Consider the following 26,492-nt stretch of genomic DNA (forward strand, 5'->3'; position numbering starts at 1 on the left):
TGACAGCTGAGGCAGTGGTGGCTGAGGCACAGCTGATGTCTCCAGTGCTGCAGTGGCCATGGCCCACTATAGAAGTACTGTAGCTGGCGTGCTACATCCCAGGGCTCAGAAGGCCCTGCATCAGCAGCAGCAGCAGCAGCTCTGTGTCTGGTGTCTCAGGGCAGGCTGACCTAACACTAGGTCGAACTGAACACGCCATACATCATTTCAGATGGTACCCCAAATGTCACAGCCACACAATGATAGTGATGTGATACTAACACAGGAATATTTCAGTATAAACAGGGCTAGGTATTTATATGCTCACAGGTTGTGTTTCCTTGGGCTTAGCTATGCCTTACGACATGTATACTACACACTTGGGCGGTTGCTGGTGTGGAATGGCTTCTGCCTTCTTCTGCTTAGGTGTTGCTGTGTCAACTATTTCCACACCTCACCTTGCTGGCTCACACTGGAACACACAATGGCTGTGTTGTGTTTCGTATGGTATAACATCCATCCTGACCTGCGGCTGGCTCAGTTGCAATCTCCTTCCTGCTCTGTAAGTTTCTGACTGAATATGGATGGTGCAGTACTATATGGTACTCTACAGTTATTTAATAATATAATCCTAAAACTGAAAGGTAATGCTATTTCAGCAACATTATCATTTCAGACATATTCTGAATGAATTTGTCAACTTCAGGAAAGAAAAACCCACACCTTTATATGATCTCCTGGCAAAGAATTGCTATGCAATCTTAAAGAAAATAATGATGTTGAGGAACCAAAATTCTTCTAGAGCATGGACAATTTTTATAATTCTAGCATCCAGTATTTAGAACTGAGGAGAACCAGCTTTGATGAAGTTTATAAGTTTCAGTGGACAAATTTACAAACTGAAATTGCCTGGTCTGATTTAGAAGAGAGTGCACAAGTTGTTAATGAAATTATAAAATATTCCATAAATACTGATGGCCTATTAGAAGACCATACAGGGTGATTATAATTAAAGTTAAACTTTCAAACCACTGTAGAAATAACACCATTGGTCAGCATGATGTTGAATTTCAACAGAATATTATCAGAGAAGGGGGAAAACGTATGGCAGAAGAAAAATAAACAGTTACAAAATGTAGCAATAGATGGCACTGTAAGCATCATAATTTAATAGTGGTCGACTACAAATGACTAATGAATCATACAACAATGCCCAAGGTGTACCTTTGACATCAAACAAACTGTGCTACTCTGTATGCATGGGTGTACCGGTGTGATACTGTTGGTTACGTAAGCCCATCCACCATGGTAAGGTCATATCACATCAGATAGGAAAAACTGGTTTTTACTTTCCTGAGGCAAAAAACTGCATAAAAAGCATCAATAAAAATGAAATCTATGTGACTGGCACAAAAAATGTTCAATATGCTGTCACCGTTTTCCGCAACAAGTTGAAATTGAGGAACAGCATGTTCCACAACTGATCAAAGTGTTTCCGGGGTCACATTCAGAATGTGTTGTGCAATGCATGACTTGAATGCAGATAAGTTTGCAATTGGAACACTGAACACATCTTTCAGATAGGCCCACAGCCAGAAGTCACATGGATTAGGATCAAGTGATCGGGAGGGCCAGGGTGTAAGGAACTGTCAGCTGATAATTCTAGCATTTCCGAAATGGAGCTTCAGCAGCTGCTTAATTGGATTTGCAATGTACAGAGGTGCGTCATCTTGTATAAAAATGATCCCATCCACACAACCATGCTGTTGGAGAGCTGAAATAGCATGGTAATGCAAAAGACACTCATAGCACTTACCAGTGATAGTACAGGTAACAGGACTGGAAGCACCTGTCTCTTTGAAAAAAATATGACCCTATGATAGATGATGCTGTAAACCCACACCACACAGTGACCTTTTCAGGATGAAGTGATACTGGTTGATTTGCATGTGCACTTTTTCTTGGCTATATTTGACTATTCTATGTATTGACATATCCAGTCAGATGGAAGTGAGATTCATCTGTCCACAAAATATTCCACAGCCAAACATTGTCCACTTCCATGCAGGCAAGAAATTCTGAAGCAAAGGTCTCTCTTACTGGCAGGTCAACAGGAAGCAACTTGTTCACATGGGTCATTTTGAATGGATGGCAAAAAAGGATGTTTAATAGGATTTATTCACCATGTTCACGGTTATGTCCAACGTCCAGGCAATTCCTTGTGCATGACACTTTTGTAGACCACCACTCATCTCCTCCTGCACTGCTGTGGCCACTGCTTTCACTGATGTTGAATCAATCGCGTTTAAGTACCTGAATAGTGTAAATTCGCGTGTTCGTTTGTCTTCTGTTTTTGTTTTGAACGGCCAGTGTCGGTTGGTCACAGTCAGTGTGCTCCCTGCCGTCGTTGGATAAGCAGCTGCAGCAGCAAGTCGTATACTCCTAGCTCACTCATTTGCTACATAGTTTAATTCTTAATTTCTTTGCGTGTTTTTGGTACTTGCATTGTTTAATTCATAAATTTCGGGTGTATTATAGTATTTGAGAGTTGTAGCATCGCGCTTTAGTACCTGAATAGTGTAAAATCGCGTAGTCTTCTTCCGCCGCCAAGCAGTGTGTCAGCAGTGCGCAAGTAGCAGCATTACTGCATTTACTAGGCAATCTTGTATTTTAGTAACCGTTTAAATTTTGTGTCGATTTGTTTGCGCTCTCTGTAGATTAGTTCAGACGTTCTTTCCACAACAGTTTTTAGCATGGATAGGGACTGCAACTGTTGTGTTCGGATGCAGGCTGAGTTGGCATCCCTTCGCTCCCAGCTTCAGGCAGTGTTGGCTTCGGTCACACAGCTTGAGGCTGTTGCCAATGGGCATCACTGTGGGGTTCCGGATGGGGGTTTGTCGGGGACGGCCAGCTCGTCCCACACATCCCCCGATCGGACTACGACTGTGGTTACCCGGGATACTGCCCGCATTGAGGCTGATCCCTCACCTGTGGTAGAGTGGGAGGTCGTCTAAGGGTGTGGCAGGGGGCGAAAGATATTCCAGAGGGCTGAACGGAAGGCCTCTCCAGTTTGTATGACGAACCGGTTTCAGGCTCTGTCTCAGGCTGATACTTGACATGGCTGCTTGTTCTGTCCCAGAGGTTGCCCCTCAGTCTGCAAGATCCGGGCGGTCGCAGGGGGTGGGCTTACTGGTAGTTGGGAGCTCCAACGTCAGGCGCGTAATGGGGCCCCTTAGGGACATGGCAGCAAGAGAGGGGAAGAAAACCAATGTGCACTCCGTGTGCATACCAGGGGGAGTCATTCCAGATGTGGAAAGGGTCCTTCCGGATGCCATGAAGGGTACAGGGTGCACCCATCTGCAGGTGGTCGCTCATGTCGGCACCAATGATGTGTGTCGCTATGGATTTGAGGAAATCCTCTCTGGCTTCCGGCGGCTATCTGATTTGGTGAAGACTGCCAGTCTCGCTAGCGGGATGAAAGCAGAGCTCACCATCTGCAGCATCGTCGACAGGACTGACTGCGGACCTTTGGTACAGAGCCGAGTGGAGGGTCCGAATCAGAGGCTGAGACGGTTCTGCAACCGCGTGGGCTGCAGATTCCTCAACTTGCGCCATAGGGTGGTGGGGTTTTGGGTTCCGCTGGATAGGTCAGGAGTCCACTACACGCAACAAGCGGCTACACGGGTAGCAGGGGTTGTGTGGCATGGGCTGGGCGGTTTTTTAGGTTAGATGGCCTTGGGCGAATACAGAAAGGGCAACAGCCTCAACGGGTGAAGGGCAAAGTCAGGACATGCGGGGCCAAGCAGCAATCGATATTGTAATTGTAAACTGTCAAAGCTGCGTTGGTAAAGTACCGGAACTTCAAGCGCTGATAGAAACCACTGAAGCCGAAATCGTTATAGGTACAGAAAGCTGGTTGAAGCCAGAGATAAATTCTGCCGAAATTTTTACAAAGGTACAGACGGTGTTTAGAAAGGATAGACTGCATGCAACCGGTGGTGGAGTGTTCGTCGCTGTTAGTAGTAGTTTATCCTGTAGTGAAATAGAAGTGGATAGTTCCCGTGAATTATTATGGGTGGAGGTTACACTCAACAACCGAGCTAGGTTAATAATTGGCTCCTTTTACCGACCTCCCGACTCAGCAGCATTAGTGGCAGAACAACTGAGAGAAAATTTGGAATACATTTCACATAAATTTTCTCAGCATGTTATAGTCTTAGGTGGAGATTTCAATTTACCAGATATAGACTGGGACACTCAGATGTTTAGGACGGGTGGTAGGGACAGAGCATCGAGTGACATTATACTGAGTGCACTATCTGAAAATTACCTCGAGCAATTAAACAGAGAACCGACTCATGGAGATAACATCTTGGACCTACTGATAACAAACAGACCCGAACTTTTCGACTCTGTATGTACAGAACAGGGAATCAGTGATCATAAGGCCGTTGCAGCATCCCTGAATATGGAAGTTAGTAGGAGTATAAAAAAAAGGAGGAAGGTTTATCTGTTTAGCAAGAGTAATAGAAGGCAGATTTCAGACTACTTAACAGATCAAAACGAAAATTTCTGTTCCGACACTGACAATGTTGAGTGTTTATGGAAAAAGTTCAAGACAATCGTAAAATGCGTCTTACACAGGTACGTGCCGAGTAAAACTGTGAGGGATGGGAAAAACCCGCCGTGGTACAACAACAAAGTTAGGAAACTACTGCGAAAGCAAAGAGAGCTTCACTCTAAGTTTAAACGCAGCCAAAACCTCTCAGACAAACAGAAGCTAAACGATGTCAAAGTTAGCGTAAGGAGGGCTATGTGTGAAGCGTTCAGTGAATTCGAAAGTAAAATTCTATATACCGACTTGACAGAAAATCCTAGGAAGTTCTGGTCTTACGTTAAATCAGTAAGTGGCTCGAAACAGCATATCCAGACACTCCGGGATGATGATGGCATTGAAACAGAGAATGACACGCGTAAAGCTGAAATACTAAACACCTTTTTCCAAAGCTGTTTCACAGAGGAAGACCGCACTGCAGTTCCTTCTCTAAATCCTCGCACAAACGAAAAAATGGCTGACATCGAAATAAGTGTCCAAGGAATAGAAAAGCAACTGTAATCACTCAACAGAGGAAAGTCCACTGGACCTGACGGGATACCAATTCGATTCTACACAGAGTACGCGAAAGAACTTGCCCCCCTTCTAACAGCCGTGTACCGCAAGTCTCTAGAGGATCGGAAGGTTCCAAATGATTGGAAAAGAGCACAGGTAGTCCCAGTCTTCAAGAAGGGTCGTCGAGCAAATGCGCAAAACTATAGACCTATATCTCTGACGTCGATCTGTTGTAGAATTTTAGAACATGTTTTTTGCTCGGGTATCATGTCGTTTTTGGAAACCCAGAATCTACTATGTAGGAATCAACATGGATTCCGGAAACAGCGATACAGTGATCGTGTGAGACCAAACTCGCTTTATTTGTTCATGAGACCCAGAAAATATTAGATACAGGCTCCCAGGTAGATGCTATTTTTCTTGACTTCCGGAAGGCGTTCGATACTGTTCCGCACTGTCGCCTGATAAACAACGTAGGAGCCTACGGAATATCAGACCAGCTGTGTGGCTGGATTGAAGAGTTTTTAGCAAACAGAACACAGCATGTTGTTATCAATGGAGACACGTCTACAGACGTTAAAGTAACCTCTGGCGTGCCACAGGGGAGTGTTATGGGACCATTGCTTTTCACAATATATATAAATGACCTAGTAGATAGTGTCGGAAGTCCCATGCGGCTTTTCGCGGATGATGCTGTAGTATATAGAGAAGTTGCAGCATTAGAAAATTGTAGCGAAATGCAGGAAGATCTGCAGCGGATAGGCACTTGGTGCAGGGAGTAGCGCCAGACCCTTGACTTAGGCAAATGTAATGTATTGCGAATACATAGAAAGAAGGATCCTTTATTGTATGATTATATGATAGCAGAACAAACACTGATAGCGGTTACTTCTGTAAAATATCTGAGAGTATGCATGCGGAACGATTTGAAGTGGAATGATCATATAAAATTAATTGTTGGTAAGGCGGGTACCAGGTTGAGATTCATTGGGAGAGTCCTTAGAAAATGTAGTCCATCAACAAAGGAGGTGGCTTAAAAACCACTCGTTCGACCTATACTTGAGTATTGCTCATCAGTGTGGGATCCGTACCAGATCGGTTTGACGGAGGAGATAGAGAAGATCCAAAGAAGAGCGGCGCATTTCGCCACAGGGTTATTTGGTAACCGTGATAGCGTTGCGGAGATGTTTAACAAACTTAAGTGGCAGACTCTGCAAGAGAGGCGCTCTGCATCGCGGTGCAGCTTGCTCGCCAGGTTTCGAGAGGGTGCGTTTCTGGATGAGGTATCGAATATACTGCTTCCCCCTACTTATATCTTCTGAGGAGATCACGAATGTAAAATTAGAGAGATTAGAGCGCGCACGGAGGCTTTCAGACAGTCGTTCTTCCCGCGAACCGTACGCGACTGGAACAGGAAAGGGAGGTAATGACAGTGGCACGTAAAGTGCCCTCCGCCACACACCGTTGGGTGGCTTGCGGATTATAAATGTAGATGTAGATGTAGAATTCATTTCCTCCCTCTAGCAGGTTGCACACCAAAAGAACCCGTCTTTTCGAATTTCTGAATCATTTTCTCCAGACCCTTGGCTCTCATCAGACCAACGCCTTTTTCCAAACCCTTAAGTGTCTGGAACTTCTGCAGAGTAATGTGTGCACTGTCGTCATTCTTGTAATACAGCTTTACAAGCAGAGCATGATCCTTCATTGAGACAGTCATGGCGAATGTCGCAGACACGAAAGGAGGAAAAGCTGTGTACCTGGTGTGTTTATACTATCCTCAATGGGGCATGGATATGACAGGTGTTTCCATTTACATATTCTGACACATACAGTGCCATCTATTGGTCTATTTTCACACTATTTTTTTTCTTGTGCCATACGTTTTCCCCCTTCTCCGATAATATTCCGTTGCAATTTGACATCGATCTGACCAGTAGTGTTATTTCTACAACATTTTGAAAGTTTAACTTTAATTATAATCACCGTGTACATTGTTGAATCAAGTAATTCAAAACCAAAGGACATGTTGTGGTTCATGTTCTGAAAAGCACCAGACACTGTTGAAGAGAAGTGGAAAGCAATTTTAAGGCATTTCAAAAGACTGATATTTCATGCTGCCATATTTCTGAAATGGTTGAGTTTATGATGTCTTTGGGACATACACTCCAGTTGTGAATGTTTATTCAGTTCTGGGGAACATCTGGGCTGCAGAAGTGCATGGACATCCAGTAACTACAGTTAAATGTCTGCTAAATGTTGAAATCAACTCAGAACTATCTTGCTCTGAATTTGTTGATTTAATTAATACAAAACCACTTCTCAAAAGGTCATGTCTTGCAAAAAATACAATTGAATATATAAAGATCAATGTTTCAGATTTTTAAGTACTTTAAAAAACGTGTCCTGAGTTGGATTCTAAACAGTATTGTAACATGCCTTGGGTTGGACCCATGAAAAAAATGGTAAGCATACAAGTACATGTACTACAAAGTGAACATTTTTGTTGCAGTGAAACACCTTTATGTAAATTCTTATGCCATATATTTAATACTTTGCTCCTGTGATGCCATTATTAAGCAATGAAAACACAGTATCATATTTTTCTTTTTCAATAAATTATTAACTCAGTGTATATCGTGATAGTAACAGGAGGAGGAGGAGGAGTTTAGTGTTTAACGTCCCGTTGACAACGAGGTCATTAGAGACGGAGCGTAAACTCGGGTGAGGGAAGGATGGGGAAGGAAATCGGCCGTGCCCTTTCAAAGGAACCATCCCGGCATTTGCCTGAAGCAATTTAGGGAAATCACGGAAAACCTAAATCAGGATGGCCGGAGACGGGATTGAACTGTCGTCCTCCCGAATGTGAGTCCAGTGTGCTAACCACTGCGCCACCTCACTCGGTGATAGTAACAGTAATAGTTGTGACAGCTGTGTTTGTTTTTTCTAACATTCTCTAAATCATTCATTCAATCTCTCTCTGAGCCATTAGAAAAAGTGGCCATAACAGATTAATTTTCTCAATGTAAAAAATATTAATTAATGATTAACAAAATTTTCTGGTCAATACTTTTTACCAGGAGGGCTGAGAACAGTGGATTAGGTGCAGTATATGACTGAATCACACAACTGCCATGAAACAGGTAAACAAACTGCTACCAACTTTATACATATTTGCATCACAAAAACTTTGTATTATTCACATCACTTACCTGTCATAAATTTTAATACATCTAATACAGAAAGTAAGTAAGTATTTAAACATACTAACACAATAAGAAGTGTCAGATGAGATGATGTTCTACATATTTAATGTGAACCACAAATTTTTGGAGTGGTAACAGAAAGAGCAGCACTGACAGACACAGATATACATGTTTAATTTTGAGCTTTTGGAGATTCCAAAATAGTTTCTGTATTATGAAAACAAGTCAGGTACAAAATAGAAAATGTCAGAGCTATTAATGGCATGCTACAATCTAATGATGACTATCTCTGTTACAGACCTGTAGAACTAGAAGCTGCACATATTCATTAAGAAAGAGTGACAACAATAACTAAATTTTACTACTACTGAGTGTTTCATTGTACAAAACAGACTTAATCCATTCTGAAAAACAAGGTACTTCTGTGTAGACTCCAGGAAGGTGCCTTCTAGCACAACCCACACCCCAACTAACAACTCCACACAGATAATACCGACTGTCAGAATGCAAGCAGGCCATAGGTCCACCTGAGTCACCCTGGAAAAGAAAATTAGTAGTAATACAGTATAAAAGAAAAAATGTTAAAGATTATATTATGATATGAGCTTTACAAAAAATAAAAAATAAATTGTAATTGATTTCAAGTAGGTGTGTCATACCAGAGAAGAATTCAGGAAATTCAATGAGGACATGTAGTTTCAAATGACATATATGAATGAAAGGTACTAGTATATGAAATTTGAATCCACATTGGACCAGCCGCTCTCCAGACTTGCCACAAAATTTTTCTACTGAATGAAAATTTGGTCATTTTTTCATTAGAGCATTTGAAAATTTATCTTGTAGTACAAATACTTGTGCTCACATTTGAGAAAATTTGTAACTTCATTGATTGACGACTCCATGGAGTGCTGTGTGCACAATGACCATATATGTTAAATTAAAAGTAAGGTCAGTGTTGGGCATAATATTGATGTTTTATTGATAGCAGAATCGATTTTCAATCACATGGTGATCATCTTCAGTGCTGTACAAATTAAACTCAGACACTGGTATCAAGTTATCAATAACCAAATCTGAGAAGCAATTATTGTGATCAATTCTCAGTTTTGGTTATTGATAACTTGATACCAGTGTCTGAGTTTAATTTGTACAGCACTGAAGATAATCACCATGTGATAGAAAATCGATTCTGCTATCTATAAAACATCAATATTATGGCCAATGCTGACCTACCTTTTAATTTGTAACTTCGTTTTTGCTTTAAGTTGTGCTTACGACAACACAAATCACAGAACAATGGAACCTGAGACATAGGATGTGAAGAAAACTGAGACAAAAAGTCTCAAACATGAAGTAATGACAGATAAATAGATAGACTCACCCAGACTTGCAAAAATTATGTAACAGATGGAAAAATTGTCACATACAGACACAACATATTGAACATGGTAATGACAACAGCATGTCTTCATTTACTATAATTTATAGACGTTCTCCTACACAGTTGGTGGGACCAGCACTCTTCGAAAACGAGGCTGTGTGGCTGGGTTGTGAGCCATGCTTGGGTAAGTCAGTTTGTAGAGCACTTGTTCATAAAAGACAAAGTTCCCAGGTTCAAGTATGGCTCAGGCATACAAATTAACATAAGCCAGTTTGTGACACATCACAGCCTCCTTTTTAATATTTTAGAGAGCAGTTCAAGGGCCACTTTCCATTAAGTGTTATAAAATGCAATCAATTAAAAATATGTAAAAATTATTCCATTCCATCTTGGTGTGGGTGTGCAGCAACCATATTATTGCTACTATTTAAAAGAAAAAGTCATAGGTTGCACAGTGTTCTTTATGAAGTCAAGAATGATGCATTTTGATCAGGTAGGGCATCATCAGCTTATCAGAAAATATAAAGGGAGGTTGACACAATTAATATGGTACAGTCCTGTCTGGGACTGCTGTAAAAGCAAAACAAGCTTCAAACACTGCCCACATAAAATTACATAGAGAAATGTAATGTAACTCACAATTTTAAAAAAATCTGAAATTTTCTGCAAAAAAGTATCCATCAAAGAAGTGATGACACCGAATAAAACACATGGCATATGGGAATATTCACAGTGCAGGACATGCTATATTGAAAGCTATGAACAAAGACATAGAAAACCCTTATGCTCAAAAACAAGTAGAAGAATAATGTAGTAAAACATGTAGAGCAATAAAATAAAGATTAGTCTACAAATATATGATTGAAAGGTAACAATGCTAAAAAGATAAAATTATATTGCATACACATGACAAGCGACGTAGGTAATAAAAATCTAAAAACTAATATATTGTTCAAAAATGTGAAACATGCAGTCATAGAAAACCTAATTTTTGACAGATAGCTGATCATTGAGTAACATGTCCTTCTTTGCGTGTGAACGTTTACCAATTTCGATCTCTTCGTGCATGGTTTTTTGCTGATATATTCAAGAATTTCTTGTAATGTGACTGTTTCACCCAGGCCTCCACAATTTTGAGAAAAATCTGCTTTTATGGGTGATATGTTGATGACATAAAAATTGTTTCCAATAGTGAAGGATCGGATATTACACTTATTGTCAACGAGTTTAACAACTGTCATAGCAAAATCATCTTACACATGAAGTCATGGATAGCAATAGTATTCTGAACTTTGAAGATTTGCAGCTTTGTCTCACTACTAATGTCATCAAATCTGACATTTATGACAAACCTTCTACAAGTGACTCAGTTATACCCACTACAATGTGTCATCTGTATAAGTACACAATGAGCTAATTTAGACCTATGATACGGCACATCACTGAAATTCCATGTAGCGTAGAATTTACTACAAAGGAAATAGAAAACCTTAAATATGTTGCTTCTTGTAATGGCCAAAGGTCCTCCATCACTGAAAAATTATACGTGCAGAATACATTGCCACACGACTGACAAACCACTCTTGGCCCTGTACCTCAAAATTACAGTGGTTACAGATGTCGGAGCAGCACCTTTTTTTAGGATAGGTAGAACAGCAAGAAGTCAAATTCTAAGAGAAATCAGGATTGAAATGAACCTTCAGTTTGAGAAAGAAACTAAACAGCATAATTCTGGCACATTGGGTCAGCAAACACAGTTGTTTGTTAAAAATTATTACCAATAGCAGAAATTTGATTTCCACCCAGTCTTATCTCAGTCAACATGAAATGCCAACTATCTACAATGCATTAAAAATATGATGGCTAAGAAGTAAAATTAATGAACTACCTATCTGCATTGATGAATTAGTCATCCAAACCAGTCGGCATAATCTACCTTTCTGAACATCACCTGACCAATGGTATGGATGTGTCACGTGTTGTAGGATTTAGGTTAACTTCTACTAACAAAGAGATAGAGGGGCTGGCCAGTACTTACCTCAGCTCAGTACAGCCGATAGATACACATAAAACAGAACCGAAAATTTACGTTCCTAGCTTTCGGAAGAAATGTTCCTTCATCGGGGAGGAGAGAGGGGAAAGAAAGGGAAGAAGGGAAAGGAGATCCAGTTACTCACAACCCAGGTTATGAAGCAACAGGGAAAGGAAAATAGGGAGGGTAGCAAGGATGGAGGCATGGTTGTCAGAGGGAAGCCAAAGATATTCTACTGTAAGTACTGTGCCAGCTTCAAACCAAAGAGGATGCATACAGAAGTAAAGAGGTATATAGTATAAAGATAAACACAACTATGTGGGATGAAAAGATGCGTGAATGGCTAAAGAAAAAAGGGAAAGAGTAGAAGACTGAAGAGTAAATGGGAGTGAGGTTGTTTAACGTAGGTTCAGTCCAGGGGGATGGCGGGATGAAAGGATGTGTTGGAGTGCAAGTTCCCATCTCCGCAGTTCAGAGGGACTGGTGTTGGGTGGGAGAAGCCAAATGGCACATACGGTGTAGCAGGTTCCTAGGTCCCTAGAATTATGCTGGAGGGCATGCTCCACTACTGGGTATTGGGCATCTCCTAGGCGGACAGTTCGTCTGTGTCCGTTCATGCGCTCAGCCAGTTTAGTTGTTGTCATGCCGATGTAAAAGGCTGTGCAGTGCAGGCATGTCAGTTGATAAATCACATGTGTAGTTTCACACGTGGCCCTGCCTTGAATTGTATATGTTTTACCAGTAGCGGGGCTGGAGTAGGTGGTTGTGGGGGGATGCATGGGGCAGGTTTTGCAGCAGGGTTGGTTACAGGGGTGCTAGTTTCATCTTCCTCCTATTATCTTGTTCCGTTTATATCCTGTTCTCTTTTTAATTTATTGATTTATTTATTCAACATTCCATAGTTTTAACGTTCGTTATTCGCTGTTTTCCAGCCAACAATCACTGCCAACAATCTCTTCCACACCTACCAGTATCATCCATTTCCGTCGATGTCTTGTTGCTGGCGATATTTTTGTGCCATTGGCTATCTCTCTCTGTCACAAGAAAATTTGTTTGGGACATTTCTGCGCCACCCGCGAACTTTTTTGCGGCACGCGCGATCTTTTTTGCGGCACGCACGATCTTTTTTGCGGCACCCGCGATCGTTTTTGCAGCACGCGCGATCTCTTTTGCGGCACGCGCGATCTTTTTTTCGCCACTCGCTATCTCTGTTTTTGAGCAACGTGTGTTCTTTTCCCCTGATCTGGACTTACTTGCTTGGTCTGGGCAACTTTTTCCGTATTTTTCTTATTTAGTGGTCTTCCTTTGGTATTGAACATTACCAACACAATTAATTTCTTTCTTTCCCGTCCTTCCCTCCGCATTTTATTTTTTCTTATGATTACTATTTCAACTTTAGTTATTTTATTTCCCTACCCACCAGTTACCCACTATGTACCCTAATCCTATACCACATTATTTACATTCATTCCGGAAACATGCATTCACCGTAGGAAAACTGCTATCCCACATACTTTTCCTCCGGTCCTGCTTAACCTTTGGAATTACCACTAAAGGGGTTACCTTAAAAGTTCCCATCTCTGGGTGCAATTCCTCCTTCCACCAGTCTCCCCTTGACTTCCAGGACCTTCAATCCTTAGCCCTTACCCAACTTGTCCTGAATCTCTACACTACTTCATGTAACCACCACTCCCAACAGCTCCTATCTCTCTTTCAAGTCCTCCACCTCTCAAACCCTTGCTTGGAGAACACACTCAGGAACATCATCCTAGAAGCCAGCTGCAAACTTGAGTTCCATGCCACACACCACCTGAAAAAACTATCCACAGTGCTAGTGCAACACCTAAGAAGTGGGGTCCCTCTCCCTATCCCCCACAAACACCAACCACAACAGAACCTTCAACAAACCCCCCTCATAGCCAACAAACCTAGCCTAGCCACCCTACTCAATCTCCCCATCCCAGCACATACCCCACACAGACCAAATCGCAACTATAACCACAGTCAAATGTCACATATCACCAGTCCCTATTCAGTCCTAAACCTCTCATCCAGATCCCTCTCTCCTCCAGAGACATCTGTTCTATCAAAAGGCCTAACCTTTAGCCCCACGCCTAAATTCAACCACACTGCCCTGGTTAAAGATCTCCTCTCATTCACCCGGAACCTCAACTGGAAATATCACTTCACTACCCAAACACAGCCCCCATATACTAGACCCGGTGTTGAACCCTGTCTAGAACAGTTCCGACTGCCTTCTCAAAGGGATCCTCCTCCCCTCCCCCAAAACCATCCCTTGCATACATTTAAGGAATTCCTCACATCCAGTGTTGCCTCCCAGTCCTTCTTGAAGAACATCCCGACAACCCCTAACATCACCCCAGCTGAATCCCGCGTCATTAAGGAGCTGAAAATAGACCGCTCTGTTGTCATCCTCCCGGCGGATAAAGGCTCCACAACTGTTGTACTTGACCGTGCGGAGTATGTGGCAGAAGGACTGCGTCAACTCTCCGACACCTCAACCTACAAAGCTGTTACCCAGGATCCCATTCCCTCCATCCAGACTGAGCTGCAAAAAATCCTAAAAATCCAAGGTCCCTCACAAGGCCTCACAACGACTTCCATAAACTTACTCACTCCACCTGAGCCACGTACCCCTACCTTCTACCTATTACCCAAAATCCACAGAGAGAACCATCCTGGCCGTCCCATTGTAGCAGGCTTCAAAGCCCCAACCGAACGTATCTCAGCTCTGGTAGACCAGCACCTCCAACCTATCACCCGCAGACTCCCATCCTACATCAAAGACACAAACAACTTCCTAGAACGTCTCAAATCCATTCCCACCCCTCTCTCACCTGATATCTTTCTTGTCACCATAGATGCTACATCCCTTTACACAAACATCCCACATACCCATGGTCTCTCTGCCCTTGAGCACTACCTCTCCCAACGCCCACCCGAAGATCTTCCAAAAACCTCGTTCCTTATCACATTTACCAACCTCATCCTCACCCATAATTACTTCACTTTTGAAGGCCAGACCTACAAACAAATCAGGGGAACGGCCATGGGAACCAGGATGGCTCCGTCCTATGCCAACCTCTTCATGGGGAGGCTTTCCTGAAGACCCAACAGCTGCTTCCCCTGGCCTGGTATAGGTTTATAGATGACATCTTTGTGGTCTGGACTCATGGTGAAGAAACACTCCTTAATTTCCTCCATAACCTCAACTCCTTTTCGAATCTGAATTTCACCTGGTCCTTCTCCAAAACCCAAACCACCTTCCTGGATGTTGACCATCATCTTGTTGAAGCTCACATCCACACCTCTGTCCATATCAAACCCACAAACAAACAACAGTACCTTCACTTTGATAGCTGCCATGCTTTCCACATCAAACGCTCCCTTCCCTACAGCCTAGGTATTCGTGGCAAACGTATCTGCTCCAGTGACGAATCCCTCAACAATTACACCAATAACCTTACCAGTGCTTTCCTCTCCCGCAACTATCCTGCAGACCTTGTCCACAAACAGATTTCCCGAGCAATACATTCCTCCCCGTCCAACAACAATGTTCCTACCCCCAGACCACACAGAAGCATCCCCCTTGTCACCCAATATTATCCTGGCCTCCAAAACATCAACAAATTACTCCACCAGGGATATGACTTTCTCAAGTCAAGCCCTGAAATGAGATCATCCCTAGACAAAATTCTCCCCACGCCACCCAGAGTTGCCTTTCGTCGCCCCCCTAACCTCCGTAACATCCTTGTTAAACCCTACAGTATTCCCAGACTACTTTCTCTACCCAGCGGTTCCTCCCCCTGTAACCGACCCCGCTGCAAAACCTGCCCCATGCATCCCCCCACAACCACCTACTCCAGCCCCGCCACTGGTAAAACATATACAATTCAAGGCAGGGCCACGTGTGAAACTACACATGTCATTTATCAACTGACATGCCTGCACTGCACAGCCTTTTACATCGGCATGACAACAACTAAACTGGCTGAGCGCATGAACGGAGATGCCCGCCTAGGAGATGCCCAATACACAGTAGCGGAGCATGCCCTCCAGCATAATTCTAGGGACCTAGGAACCTGCTACACCGTATGTGCCATTTGGCTTCTCCCACCCAACACCAGTCCCTCTGAACTGCGGAGATGGGAACTTGCAGTCCAACACATCCATTCATCCCGCCATCCCCCTGGACTGAACCTACGTTAAACAACCTCACTCCCATTTACTCTTCAGTCTTCTACTCTTTCCCTTTCCTCTTTAGCCATTCACGCATCTTTTCATCCCACATAGTTGTGTTTATCTTTATACTATATACCTCTTTACTTCTGTATGCATCCTCTTTGGTTTGAAGCTGGCACAGTACTTACAGTAGAATATCTTTGGCTTCCCTCTGACAACCATGCCTCCATCCTTGCTACCCTCCCTATTTTCCTTTCCCTGTTGCTTCATAACCTGGGTTGTGAGTAACTGAATCTCCTTTCCCTTCTTCCCTTTCTTTCCCCTCTCTCCTCCCCGATGAAGGAACATTTCTTCCGAAAGCTAGGAACGTAAATTTTCGGTTCTGTTTTATGTGTATCTATCGGCTGTACTGAGCTGAGGTAAGTACTGGCCAGCCCCTCTATCTCTTTGTTAGTATTTGTTTCACATCTTTATATGAGATTTTCCATTAATCATTTAGATCACCTATATGGTCCACATCCTTCATTGTTTTGTCCCTTTTGTTAGCTATCACTTACGTCTGTCATCTTAACACTTTCTCTTCTTCAGTGGTTTATATATACATAAAAAAATATTTTCGTCACCAACTGTGCTAGTTTCATCTTCCTCCTATTATCTTGTTCCGTTTATAGTCCTCTTCTCTTTTTAATTTATTGATTTATTTATTCAAAATTCCATAGTTTTAACGTTCATTTTTCGCTGTTTTCCAGCCAACAATCACTGCCAACAATCTCTTCTACACCTACCAGTATCATCCATTTCCGTCGATTTCTTGTTGCTGGCGATATTTTTGTGCCATTGGCTATCTTTCTCTGTCACAAGAAAATTTTTTTGGGACATTTCTGCGCCAGCCGCGAACTTTTTTGCGGCACGCGCGATCTTTTTTGCGGCACGCGCGATGTTTTTTTCGCCACTCGCTATCTCTGTTTTTGAGCAACGTGTGTTCTTTTCCCCTGATCTGGACTTACTTGCTTGGTCTGGGCAACTTTTTCCGTATTTTTCTTATTTAGTGGTCTTCCTTTGGTATTGAACATTACCAACACAATTAATTTCTTTCTTTCCCGTCCTTCCCTCCGCATTTTATTCCTTCTTATGATTACTATTTCAACTTTAGTTATTTAATTTCCCTACCCACCAGTTACATACTATGTACCCTAATCCTATACCACATTATTTACATTCATTCTGGAAACATGCATTCACCGTAGCAAAACTGCAATCCCACATACTTTTCCTCCGGTCCTGCTTAACCTTTGGAATTACCCCTAAAGGGCTTACCTTAAAAGTTCCCATCTCCGGGTGCAATTCCTCATTCCACCAGTCTCTCCTGGGCTTCCAGAACCTTCAATCCTTAGCCCTTACCAAACTTGTCCTCAATCTCTACACTACTTCATGTAACCACCACTCCCAACAGCTCCTATCTCTCTTCAAAGTCCTCCACCTCTCAAACCCTTGCTTGGACAACACACTCAGGAACATCATCCTAGAAGCCAGCTGCAAACTTGAGTTCCATGCCACACACCACCTGGAAAAACTATCCACAGGGCTAGTGCAACACCTAAGAAGTGGGGTCCCTCTCCCTATCCCTCACAAACACCAACCACAACAGAACCTTCAACAAACCCCCCTCATAGCCAACAAACCTAGCCTAGCCACCCTACTCAATCTCCCCATCCCAGTATCAAAAGGCTTAACCTTTAGCCCCACGCCTAAATACAACCACACTGCCCTGGTTAAAGATCTCCTCTCATTCACCCGGAACCTCAACTGGAAATATCACTTCACTACCCAAACACAGCCCCCAAATACTAGACCCGGTGTTGAACCCTGTCTAGAACAGTTCCGACTGCCTTCTCAAAGGGATCCTCCTCCCCTCCCCCAAAACCATCCCTTACAGACATTTCAGGAATTCCTCACATCCAGTGTTGCCTCCCAGTCCTTCTTGAAGAACATCCCAACAACCCCCAAAATCACCCCAGCTGAATCCCGTGTCATTAAGGAGCTGAAAATAGACCACTCTATTGTCATCCTCCCGGTGGATAAAGGCTCCACAACTGTTGTACTTGACCGTGTGGAGAATGTGGCAGAAGGACTGCGTCAACTCTCCGACACCTCAACCTATAAAGCTGTTACCCAGGATCCCATTCCCTCCATCCAGACTGAGCTGCAAAAAATCCTAAAAATCCAAGGTCCCTCACAAGGCCTCACAACGGCTTCCATAGACTTACTCACTCCACCTGAGCCACGTACCCCTACCTTCTACCTATTACCCAAAATCCACAAAGAGAACCATCCTGGCCGTCCCATTGTAGCAGGCTTCAAAGCCCCAACCGAACGTATCTCAGCTCTGGTAGACCAGCACCTCCAACCTATCACCCGCAGACTCCCATCCTACATCAAAGACACAAACAACTTCCTAGAATGTCTCAAATCCATTCCCACCCCTCTCTCACCTGAAACCTTTCTTGTCACCATAGATGCTACATCCCTTTACACAAACATCCCACATACCCATGGTCTCTCTGCCCTTGAGCACTACCTCTCCCAACGCCCACCCGAAGATCTTCCAAAAACCTCGTTCCTTATCACATTTACCAACTTCATCCTCACCCATAATTACTTCACTTTTGAAGGCCAGACCTACAAACAAATCAGGGGAACGGCCATGGGAACCAGGATGGCTCCGTCCTATGCCAACCTCTTCATGTGCCGCATGGAGGAGGCTTTCCTGAAGACCCGACAGCTGCTTCCCCTGGCCTGGTATAGGTTTATAGATGACATCTTTGTGGTCTGGACTCATGGTGAAGAAACACTCCTTAATTTCCTCCATAACCTCAACTCCTTTTCGAATCTGAATTTCACCTGGTCCTTCTCCAAAACCCAAACCACCTTCCTGGATGTTGACCTTCATCTTGTTGAAGCTCACATCCACACCTCTGTCCATATCAAACCCACAAACAAACAACAGTACCTTCACTTTGATAGCTGCCATGCTTTCCACATCAAACACTCCCTTCCCTACAGCCTAGGTATTCATGGCAAACGTATCTGCTCCAGTGACGAATCCCTCAACAATTACACCAATAACCTTACCAGTGCTTTCCTCTCCCGCAACTATCCTGCAGACCTTGTCCACAAACTGATTTCCCAAGCAATACATTCCTCCCCGTCCAACAACAATGTTCCTACCCCCAGACCACACAGAAGCATCCCCCTTGTCACCCAATATTATCCTGGCCTCGAAAACATCAACAAATTACTCCACCAGGGATATGACTTTCTCAAGTCAGCCCCTGAAATGAGATCATCCCTTGACAAAATTCTCCCCACACCACCCAGAGTTGCCTTTCGTCGCCCCCCTAACCTCCGTAACATCCTTGTTAAACCCTACAGTATTCCCAGACTACCTTCTCTACCCAGCGGTTCCTACCCCTGTAACCGACCCTGCTGCAAAACCTGCCCCATGCATCCCCCCACAACCACCTACTCCAGCCCCGCTACTGGTAAAACATATACAATTCAAGGCAGGGCCACGTGTGAAACTACACATGTCATTTATCAACTGACATGCCTGCACTGCACAGCCTTTTACATCGGCATGACAACAACTAAACTGGCTGAGCGCATGAACGGACACAGACGAACTGTCCGCCTAGGAGATGCCCAATACCCAGTAGCAGAGCATGCCCTCCAGCATATTTCTAGGGACCTAGGAACCTGCTACACCGTATGTGCCATTTGGCTTCTCCCACCCAACACCAGTCCCTCTGAACTGCGGGCTTCATAACCTGAGTTGTGAGTAACTGAATCTCCTTTCCCTTCATCCCTTTCTTTCCCCTCTCTCCTCACCGATGAAGGAACATTTCTTCCGAAAGCTAGGAACATAAATTTTCGGTTCTGTTTTACGTGTATCTATCGTCTGTACTGAGCTGAGGTGAGTACTGGCCAGCCCCTCTATCTCTTTGTTAGTATTTGTTTCAAATCTTTATATGTTAGGTTAACTTCTCACTTCTATAGAGCAGAAATGAAGGATGGAGGAGTTGCCACACTAATATGAATTTAAATAAATTTAATAACATAGACATTCATAAATTTTGACTAAAGCAGCATATGGAAGCGTGTGTAACAGAAGTAGAATTTCATATTTCATTCATAATAAGATTATAGTGAGTAACAGCACGTAATTTTAATCTGTTCATAAATCAGTCTGAAGCTCTATTGGCCTATTTAACACTGAAAAAGAAAGAATTAGTGATTCCTTGTGATTTCAATATAGATTTTCTTGCAAAGTCTTCAGGTAAGCACTTATTGCAGTCAGTAGCATTGTCATTCAACTTAATTCATACTGTTAACTTTCTAACTAGAACAGATAAGGGCTCAATATATCTTTATATAAATGTCTAAAGAACAAAATTATAAATCCAATAAGAAATAGCCTCTCAGACAATGACATACAGTTTTGCTAAATGTTAATACTGATCCGAGTTCAAAAGTGTAGTCAGCAACCCGAAAATTGATTGTCTGAAGAAACTCCTCAAAGACATGAATTGGAGTGATGTGTACAATTCTCATAGCATGAATGAGAAGTACAACACTTTTATTAATAATGCCCTTAACTTATTTGAAAGCTGTTTTCCCCTAAAACTAACTCAGATTAGACCAAAGGCTATAAAAATTCCATAGATTACTCAAGGGATGAAGGTATCCTGTAAGACAAAAAGGAAACTATATGTATCAGTTAGAAACAGCTATAGATGATTACAAAACATACTGCAAAATATTGAAGGTAGCAATATGGACACCAAAGCAAATGCATTAACAGAAAAGGATAGTTGCACCACATAACAAAATAAGGACAATATAGGACACAGTGAAGGAAAAGACTGGTAGAGCCAGAGATAAAAACAAGCACATAGCATTAATAGTAAACGATACATGGGTAGCAGATGGGTGCAGTGTTGATAAGCTTTTCAATATGTACTTGATAACTGTCACTGAAAAGATGAGGTTGTCAGGTTCATTAGATGCTGCCGTGGAATATATGAGACAGTCACGACAAATAACTGCAATAATATCAGTACAAGCCTCACAAAACCAATAAAAGTAATGTCTACCATAAAATCAAAAAAATTCTAGTGGCTATGATAATATATCAAGAAAGCTGACTAAACAGTGTACCTCTGAGGTTAGTGACATTTTAAGTTATTTGTGTAACCAGTCTTTTATCAGTGGAACATTTCCTGAATGGTTGAAATATGCTGATAAGAAAGAAGATAAGGAAATGCCATAAAACTTCTGTCCAATTTCACTTTTGGTAACATTCTCAAAACTTTTAGAAAATATAATATAAAGTCATCTTCTTAACCACCTGACCACAAATAAAATATTATCCAAGTCACAATTCAGATTTGTAAACGGTTCCAATACTGAGGAGGCTATCAAAATATACAGTGTGAATGTACTTAATGCATTAGACAATAAACTGCAGAGTGCTGGTATATTTTGTGATCTGTCAAAGGAATTTGGCTGTGTAAACCACAATATCGTTTTAAGTAAATTAGAATCTTATGGTGTAACAGGAAATGCTGCAAAATGGTTCAAATAATACATCTCTGACAGAAAACAAAGGGTGTCTATAGGAAAGAGACATGTATTAAACCATCAGGCATCATCCAACTGCGAACCAGTAACACGTGATGCCACACAAGGATCCATCTTAAGGCCCTTACTTGTTATTGTGTATATCAATGACATACCACATCCAAAGTTTGTTTTGTTTGCAGATGATACAATCATTGCAATAAATAGTAAATCAAGTATAACCTTAGAAAGTTCAACTAATTAAATTTTCCAAATAAATGGTTACCAGCCAATTCTCTGAAAAAAGAAGAAGAAGAAGAAGGAGAAGAAGAAGAAAACTGCATGCTGTTCAGAAGTCGTAAAAACTTTCCTACCAGTACCTATATGCCTAAAGTATGATGATAAGCAGATAGAAGAAGTTGACGGTGTTAAATTCTTGGGATTACAGCTTGATAATAAATTTAACTGGGAGGAGCATACCAGAGAATTGCTGAAGTGCCTAAACAAATCTCTAATTATTATGCAAATGTTGTCAGACATAGGTGATATGAAAATAAAATGGTTCAAATGGCTCTCAGCACTATGCGACTTAGCTTCTAAGGTCATCAGTCGCCTAGAACTTAGAACTAATTAAACCTAACTAACCTAAGGACATCACACACATCCATGCCCGAGGCAGGATTCGAACCTGTGACCGTAGCGGTCGCTCGGCTCCAGACTGTAGCGCCTAGAACCGGACGGCCTGAAAATAAAAGAGCTAGTGTACTATGCTTATTTTATTCCATAACATCATACAGGATTATTTTCTGGGGTAACTCATCAAGCCAAGCTAAGGTTTTCTGAGCCCAAAACCATGTAATACAAATTATTTCTGGTGTGAACTCAAGAACGTCCTGCACAGGGCTGTTTAAGAAACTGGGAATACTAACTACTGCTTCCCAATACATTTATTCCTTAATGAAATTTGTCATTAAAAATATGCTTTTTTTTCCAAACCAACAGCTCAGTTCATGGAATTAATTCTAGGAATAAGACTAACTTTGACAAAGATTTAAACTCACGTACTTTGGTTCAGAAAGGTGTCCACTACTCAGCAGTGCACATTTTTAGTAACATTCCAGCAGCTATAAAAAGTTTAATTAATCCTAAAGTTCAGTTTGAGAAGAGTCTAAAGGATTTATTGGTGGCCAACTCCTTCTACTACATTGATGAATTTCTTTGTGCACTTAAGTGTACTGAACATTTAATATTTGGTGACAAGTTTTATATCATTTTAAATGTAAGTATGCTTAAGATTATTTACTGCATTTTCTTGTTTTCTGACATGATCTGCATCCCAGAGGATCTCCTCAATATGGATCAATTGGAATGGAAAGTACATCTAATTTGCTGAGCTTCCATTTTTAGGTGATGTGTCATATACCACAGCTAAACTCTTTCATGGTAAAAATATCAGAATAGTGTATACCACCTCTGATAAAATTCAATATCAATAAATTCACAATGAGCATCCCTAGAAAGACAAATATGCTGCCTCTGGCATATATGTGCTTGAGTGCTGTGAATGTCAAGCCCTTTATATTGGCCTGATGGGAAAGGCTTTTAAAAGTAGGGGTTTCAGGAGTTTTTACACACTAAGAATGGGCATGTTTCTGCCTTTGCTCAGTGCTGTAAATCCAGTGGCCACCAGCCACCCACACTTGTGAACTTCAGAGTTTTGCACGATGTGGCCAAAGAAAAGAGACTCAATCTGCTTGAAGAGACTGAAACTGTTAAACATTCACACACTAAGAAGGATGTGTTACTCAATGATCAGTTATCTGTCAAAAATCAGGTTTTCTATGATTGCATGTTTCCCATTTTTAACCAATATACCGATAGATTAGTTTTTAGCTTTGCATGTTTCCCATTTTTAAACAATATATTAGTTTTTAGCTTTCTATTATCAGGGTCTTGATAGCTTGTCACGTATATGAAATGTTATTCTATCTTTTTATCTTTGCTACCTAACAGCCTTATATTTGTAATCTAATCTTTATTTTATTGCTCTATGTATTTTACTTCATTATTCTTTTATACTGATTTTGAGAATAAGGCTTTTCTAAGTCTCTTTGCAGAGATTTCAGTCTAGTATGTCCTGTATTGTACATATTCCCTTATGCCCTATTACAGTTTCATTTATTTCTCAATTTGTCCATTACTATTTGAATTTTATGCAATTATCACACTGTACAGTCAAAGACAGTGCCACATGGCACCTGTCATTACTACTAGCCCAACATTTTGCTTGAGCTCCTATCATTCACATGTATGCACTATGTGAATGTAAATGGGCCTCTGGTGCAATTCTAATGTATGGCTGTGTTTACAATTTGTGCACAAGGTCCTGTTCTTCGCTGCCATGCCTGTTGTTGCTTCTGTGAGGTAATATGCATCTTTTGGTTTCTCCATTGTTCTCTACTCATAGCTGATCCTGGTGTTGCTATTCATTAATTTTTAATATTTTTTTTTCCATATAAGTTTCCTTATAGTATATTTTTCTCGGTATCATCCCTTCTTTCATGGATGCTTTTTGGCAGAAAATGTCTGATTTTTTTTTAAGATGAGTTACATTACATTTCTCTATGTAATTTTATTTAGTCACTGTTTGAAGCTTATTTTGCTTTTATAGAAGTCCATGATAGGTCCATGCCAGATTTATTAAAATGTCACTCTCCCCTCATATTTTCAGGTAACCTGATGATGCCCTATCCAAGTAAAACGCATTGTTCTTGAGTTAACAAAAAACATTTTGCAACCTATTGCAACCTACAACTGTTTTTTTTTTTATTTTAAAATATGTTCCACTAATTGCAGTGTGTCACAAGCATCACCCACACTCACTTCCCACCCTTTGGCAAAATGCCATGCATTACCCACAACTAGTAATATTGTTTCCTTTTGTCACATGGCTATGACTCAACAATACAGTAACTACTTGCAAGGGAATGGCACAATTTGTCACGATCAGCTCCCCACAAGCCTCTTTTGTCAGTATATCTGCTAGGTACACAGTTTTATCTGATGAAACTTTGAAATAACCATTCTCTGCCCATTGCCCCTGAGGATCAGCTGAAGCTGACAAGATGTGGCTGTGAAACCAGAGGTTGAATAAGAGATTTAAAAAATCCACATATAAAGGACAATCTATAGAACCCTATACTATGGATTAAGTACTTTCAAAAGAAAAGACAAAAAGGGTGCCACTTCAAACACTCCACTGATAGATGTGTTTCTTGTAAAAGCTTGGGAAAGATACATAAAATTTATGGACCACGAGATTAAGATAAGAGAAATATTGGTATGAACCGAGGCATATTGATAGTCATTTTTACCTTGTTCCTTATGCAAATACACTCCTGGAAATGGAAAAAAGAACACATTGACACCAGTGTGTCAGACCCACCATACTTGCTCCGGACACTGCGAGAGGGCTGTACAAGCAATGATCACACTCACGGCACAGCGGACACACCAGGAAACGCGGTGTTGGCCGTCGAATGGCGCTAGCTGCGTAGCATTTGTGCACCGCCGCCGTCAGTGTCAGCCAGTTTGCCGTGGCATACGGAACTCCATCGCAGTCTTTAACACTGGTAGCATGCCGCGACAGCGTGGACGTGAACCGTATGTGCAGTTGACGGACTTTGAGCGAGGGCGTATAGTGGGCATGCGGGAGGCCGGGTGGACGTACCGCCGAATTGCTCAACACGTGGGGCATGAGGTCTCCACAGTACATCGATGTTGTCGCCAGTGGTCGGCGGAAGGTGCACGTGCCCGTCGACCTGGGACCGGACCGCAGCGACGCACGGATGCACGCCAAGACCGTAGGATCCTACGCAGTGCCGTAGGGGACCGCACCGCCACTTCCCAGCAAATTAGGGACACTGTTGCTCCTGGGGTATCGGCGAGGACCATTCGCAACCGTCTCCATGAAGCTGGGCTACGGTCCCGCACACCGTTAGGCCGTCTTCCGCTCACGCCCCAACATCGTGCAGCCCGCCTCCAGTGGTGTCGCGACAGGCGTGAATGGAGGGACGAATGGAGACGTGTCGTCTTCAGCGATGAGAGTCGCTTCTGCCTTGGTGCCAATGATGGTCGTATGCGTGTTTGGCGCCGTGCAGGTGAGCGCCACAATCAGGACTGCATACGACCGAGTGGGCATGCAGGAGGCCGGGTGGACGTACCGCCGAATTGCTCAACACGTGGGGCGTGAGGTCTCCACAGTACATCGATGTTGTCGCCAGTGGTCGGCGGAAGGTGCACGTGCCCGTCGACCTGGGACCGGACCGCAGCGACGCACGGATGCACGCCAAGACCGTAGGATCCTACACAGTGCCGTAGGGGACCGCACCGCCACTTCCCAGCAAATTAGGGACACTGTTGCTCCTGGGGTATCGGCGAGGACCATTCGCAACCGTCTCCATGAAGCTGGGCTACGGTCCCGCACACCGTTAGGCCATCTTCCGCTCACGCCCCAACATCGTGCAGCCCGCCTCCAGTGGTGTCGCGACAGGCGTGAATGGAGGGACGAATGGAGATGTGTCGTCTTCAGCAATGAGAGTCGCTTCTGCCTTGGTCCCAATGATGGTCGTATGCGTGTTTGGCGCCGTGCAGGTGAGCGCCACAATCAGGACTGCATACGACCGAGGCACACAGGGCCAACACCCGGCATCATGGTGTGGGGAGCGATCTCCTACACTGGCCGTACACCACTGGTGATTGTCGAGGGGACACTGAATAGTGCACGGTACATCCAAACCATCATCGAACCCATCGTTCTACCATTCCTAGACCGGCAAGGGAACTTGCTGTTCCAACAGGACAATGCACGTCCGCATGTATTCCGTGCCACCCAACGTGCTCTAGAAGGTGTAAGTCAACTACCCTGGCCAGCAAGATCTCCGGATCTGTCCCCCATTGAGC

The 26,492-nt window shown here is 42.7% G+C and overlaps 1 protein-coding gene across 1 annotated transcript in view; it reads right to left on the reverse strand.

The window, feature by feature from the left end:
• Positions 1-8,643: 8,643 nt before the first annotated feature.
• The window catches only part of LOC124556209 (trypsin-1-like), a 149,804-nt gene continuing 131,955 nt past the window's right edge, over positions 8,644-26,492 (reverse strand). Inside the window, exon 7 of the mRNA XM_047130198.1 lies at positions 8,644-8,829. Within this exon, the coding sequence (XP_046986154.1) occupies positions 8,644-8,829 (186 nt within the window). The remainder of the gene's footprint in view (positions 8,830-26,492) is intronic.

Source organism: Schistocerca americana, chromosome X (assembly GCF_021461395.2).
Source record: "Schistocerca americana isolate TAMUIC-IGC-003095 chromosome X, iqSchAmer2.1, whole genome shotgun sequence".
Taxonomy (NCBI): Eukaryota; Metazoa; Arthropoda; class Insecta; order Orthoptera; family Acrididae; genus Schistocerca; species Schistocerca americana.